Source organism: Poecilia latipinna, unplaced genomic scaffold, assembly GCF_001443285.1.
Source record: "Poecilia latipinna isolate Pla-1442-1.1 unplaced genomic scaffold, P_latipinna-1.0 Scaffold2107, whole genome shotgun sequence".
Taxonomy (NCBI): Eukaryota; Metazoa; Chordata; class Actinopteri; order Cyprinodontiformes; family Poeciliidae; genus Poecilia; species Poecilia latipinna.
Window position 1 is genome coordinate 85,355 of NW_015114723.1, and position 4,817 is coordinate 90,171.

The 4,817-nt window shown below is 34.0% G+C and overlaps 1 protein-coding gene across 1 annotated transcript in view; it reads right to left on the minus strand.

Annotated features, from left to right (window-relative positions):
- The window catches only part of LOC106936264 (chromodomain-helicase-DNA-binding protein 1-like), a 61,050-nt gene extending 57,192 nt beyond the window's left edge, over positions 1–3,858 (minus strand). Inside the window, exons 1-7 of the mRNA XM_015017142.1 lie at positions 3,674–3,858; positions 3,440–3,536; positions 1,811–1,906; positions 1,553–1,729; positions 498–655; positions 372–413; positions 144–277 (exon numbers count right to left, since the gene is read on the minus strand). Of these exons, the coding sequence (XP_014872628.1) occupies positions 144–277; positions 372–413; positions 498–655; positions 1,553–1,729; positions 1,811–1,906; positions 3,440–3,536; positions 3,674–3,843 (874 nt within the window). The 5' untranslated portion in view covers positions 3,844–3,858. The remainder of the gene's footprint in view (positions 1–143; positions 278–371; positions 414–497; positions 656–1,552; positions 1,730–1,810; positions 1,907–3,439; positions 3,537–3,673) is intronic.
- Positions 3,859–4,817: the final 959 nt, after the last annotated feature.

The following is a 4,817-nucleotide window of genomic DNA, read 5'->3' on the forward strand; positions in this document are numbered from 1 at the left end:
TAATTTTTTGAAAAATTTTAAAGTTTTTTTTCAAAATTGTAAAAATCCAAAAAAAATTTTTTTTTAAAAAAAAAAAAAAAAAAAAAAAAAGAAATGTAGTATTTTTTTATCTTCCTAATTTTTCATAAGAAAAAAAGGACTACCTGATGTTTTCTCTGGCCCACATGGGTTTTCACGTAGTGTTCGTACACATCCATTATGAACAGTCTCTGCCAAGCGTTTCAAGTCATGTTCAGATTTATCCACAAGTTCAGCATCACGAGCAATGGCATCCAACCTGAGTTAAAAAGCAGATGTTAAATTAGGCTATATACATCTTTAATTAGGGTTAGTGAGAGCCTTTACAAAAATCAGTCACTAGTACAGCTTACCTTTCGAGTGGTCCTCCAAATTTTTTGTAACTCTTGACAAACCTGGCAGGAGTCCATACATAAGTCAGTTTAAATATAAGACCACACTGAAGCAAAATGAGGAAGAGCAATGCATCTGAGCTTCACCTGCGGATCTCAGCATCTGTAAAACCTTTGATATTTTCCCGTGGAATGGTTCGAGGTCTTCCCCGTTTCTTTGGTCTCTTTCGGTCGGAAGTGGAGTCACTGTCAGAGCCAGAATATCTTCTATTCCTGCTCTGCCGTCTATCAGAATTGAAACTTATCTGCCAACACAAACCAGAAAAAAAATAAATACTCAGTTGTTCAAATAGAACTCACAATGCTAAAAGCAAGAATATGACTAAAACAAAACAAAAAAATCCCAATAAAATATACGTCCCCCAACAGAAATCAGAATAAACATTTTCCATTTTAGGTCAATTAGGATTACCTTTTTTTAAAATTATTTGCTAAATGCCAAAATAATGGGGAAAAGAACTTTAAGGCAATTTTTATTACTTTCTTCAAAGTCAAGGGTTTAAATACACTTTACTAGTGTTTGGTACCATTGCAATGTGGGGGGATTTTTTCCCATTTGTTTTATCTTCAGTATCCTTTTGAGTCAGTGATGATTTTCTGGTCTCATGTGTTGAAATTATTATTATTATTATTATTTTTAAATAACTTGGCACAAAATTAAACATCATTAACCATGATGTTTTTCATTTTGTGTTTATTGTATAAATATCAGCTGTCTGGCTGTGCTAACCTGTGCTAACCTGTCCCACTCAGTCCCGTTTTGCCCACACATTTTGTGGAAAATGCAGCAAATATAACCTGTGACACATTTTCTGGGTTTTAGACCCAAAGTATTCAGACATAATTGTGTTGGTTGTGCAATAGTGTGATGATGTGCTGGGATCATGATGGAATTCTAGTAGTGTTAGAGTGTGAAACAAACTTTCTGAAAATTCTGCTCCTCTCCAAACAGCTTTTCAATTCTCACACTTTTTACACATGTTATGCACCAAAATGTAGCAGTGACAAAGCATGCAATTTATTCAGCAAACTTAAACTAATTCTTTCAGCCTGCAGCCTGCATGGAATATTTTGCCTTGAAGTGAATATTCCTCGTTCATAATATTATTTATATAATTCATAATATCATGAGTGGTATGCACCTGTTTAGCACAATTCCTCATGCGTGGCAACATGTAAATTTCCTCAAGCTCCTTCTGTCTTTCCTCTTCCTCCATTCTCCTCCTCTGTTCTTCAGGTATGATGTCATCCCAGCTCCGTTGACTTCGCTCAGAATCAATATCAATATCTTCATCTTCCATCATTGAGAAGTTAGCAACCTATACAATTAAGACCAAACAAATAAATATTAAGTGTTCAGAAATTGGATAGTTGACTAACAGTCATAAAAGTTCTCTGACCTTGAACTGAGACAGCAATTCCTCTCCAACAGTGGACGGCCCAGGGTCATTTTCCCTGGTCTCAGCTCTCTTCAGGATCTCATCAATGTCCATTTCCTGACCAGCACAAGTGCCAACATTCCCAACAAAATAATCAGAGCAATAACATTAATTTCACCTTTATGTTTGGCTCTTGTGCCACTTTCTTTATTGCTATTAATTTTAGCTCACTGGCTTGAATCATAGATATTTTTTCTATGCTTATTTTCCATTTCAAGTAGGTATTCAGTTCCTTAGAATAGTTCATCTTCCTGGCTAATGGCAATTTCCAATAACGTGAGATGTATTTGCATGATGACGTATTGTACATGCTCTGTATTTTGATTTAAAACATGTCCAAGATGGCGTTGTGGCAGAAGTGCTCCAAAGTATGTTTACATTTCACAAAAAATGCCTTTGAGCAGGTATGAAGCACATCTTTCATTAGACCCACATTTCAGAATTTAGAATATTTTTTCTTGATTTAATGTAATATTCCATCAGACCAATACATACAATTTTATGTTTACATTAGCTTTAAGCAAGAACTCAACATAAATAAAAGCTTTAAAACATGGCTCTGTGGGGAGTTAATCTATGTAATCTGTTTAACTTGTGAGCTGAGTAACTGAAATACATTAACTTTTCATTAATATTCAAATTTATGGATTACGACTGTAGTTGATGACGGCTGCCAGAGTGATGCTGGCTTAGAGGTTAAACTCTCACACAGTTTTAGCTACCTCCATCAAGACAGGGAAGAGAAAAATGCCAGAGGTGAAAATACTTATTTTCACCTCTGGCATTAAGTAACATCTGAGATGATGTTTTCAAAACCTGGAGACACTCTGTGTCTTGAAAGAAATGCAAATTTCTCTGCACAAAAACTGTTGTGTGAAAAGTTGCATTTCTTTTGACAGATGGATTCTTATTTTTTAAGCCAGCTTGTCTGAATCAAACGGAACATGGTGCATTTTTTTTATTAAATTGTTTATTTTCTAACTCAATGAGAATCAACAACAGAATTAATGAGGAATCGAATTGTTAAGTGAGATGGGTAATGGAATCAATATTGCTAAATTTGTATCAATTCCCATCTCTAATTTCAAAATACTTATTTTACTGAATTCAATATTGTATCACTATTATTCTCACCCACATTTTTACTGTATAAAGTAATTAAATATTATCTCAAAGCAAAAATGTGAAAATGTATACTTTTTAAAAAAAAAATACATCAAATTTCTATGTATTTTTTGCCCACACCACAGATAATTTCAGTAATATTAAATAAACTGTTCTTAAAAAAATATACGCACCTATGTTCAACCAGGTTTTTGTGATATAAAAAACACTGACCGTGAAATATAATTTAAAGTTTCCACCTTTAATGCAGCACTTATCTTCCTTGGGTCAATTTAAACACCCAGATTTCTAAATGGAACATTTTAAGAATGTTGTCTGGTGTCTGGGGCTAATCTGTCCATGCCAATAACTGTTTTACAGTTGAATTGTTGAAGGTAAATGTCACAGCAAAGGTAGAAAAACTGTTTCATGAAAGTTCCACGACCATGACCACTTTTGCAGTAATGCAATTGTTGTACAACATACCTGAGGCTCTTGCTCTTCACCTTCCGGCTCTTTAAAAAGTTCTTCAGCACCAAACTTCAGAATTGCAGAGAGCTCCTCTTTGCTAAAAGGTGCTGAGCTGTGTACCAGAAACACTGACATTAGATGTAGTGATTATTGTTACTTTTGTAACACAAATTTTAATTAGTGTTATAAAAGTGTTGTCAGAGCAGCCAGGAAAAAGGAAAGCAGCAGAGTATGGCCTGTGTTGCTTGCCTAGAAGGTGCAGATCCAGTATGCAAGACGGTTTTTCCTGTAGTGTCCATTCTTTGAATGACGAGGTGGTCTAAAACCATTTTCTTTTTTGCCCTCTCAATGATATCTTCCTCCACTGAGCCTTTTGTCACCAGCCGATAGATATTTACCTGCCAGTCCAAATAAATCATAAGAAAAACATTATACAATTGTCATGGAAGAATACAATATTAACTATGTTTGGAAAAGTAATCATAAATAATTTAACTACATCTAGGATATTTTCTTTACTTGCATTACTAACTATAATAGTCCATGACAAGATAAAAACCAAGACATCACGAAAAAGATTCACTGCTACACAAAAGCTTTTAATATATACATTTCTCACAGACTACTATAAATTACATTGCATTGCTTTGTTGCAATTTTCTTCTGAGGTTACCCTCTATATGTCACCGGTGTGACATACAGGGTAACCCAAAACGTAAATAACTAATGCTGATTACACAGAAGCAGAGGAAGTTCTGAGAAATTTTAGCAAATGTCCAAGGAAATTATCTGCAGTTTTGGAGAAAGACACTAGATAGACTGATGAAGAAGAGGGAGCTGGTCCTAATGAAGGACTGCAACCCTATTTATTTGAGAAATACTATTCAGGAAGCGACAATGACTCCAACATTTCTGGGTTTGGGTGAGACGGTGAAGGGTTGGAGATGGTGATCTGTCACTTCAAAATCACAGAATGGTGATAAACAGATGTATCCAATAATCATTCATTATGGTTTAATTCAAGTAAACCAGTTACTTATAAATTAGCTGTTCTAGCTCAAATGTTCTGAGCATGGCAATCAGTAAGCAGCCTTCCTGTTTTTTCCTGTTTCCAAAACTTGAGTTCAATTTTTTTTAACATAGTTTTTTTATCTGCCAAAATGAGTTTTAAATTCTGCAACTTGCCAAACACAATTTTAGGAAAACAGTCTAAACTTGTCATCCAAATGTACTTGTTTAAAACCAAATTTAGTTGTTTAAGTTTTGTCTCAAGTTTAATTATTTTACAATCCTTAGATCATGTCATTTCACCAAGTACACTTTGACAATACTAGATCACCTTATTTAAAAAAAAAAAAAAATATATATATATATATATATATATATATATATA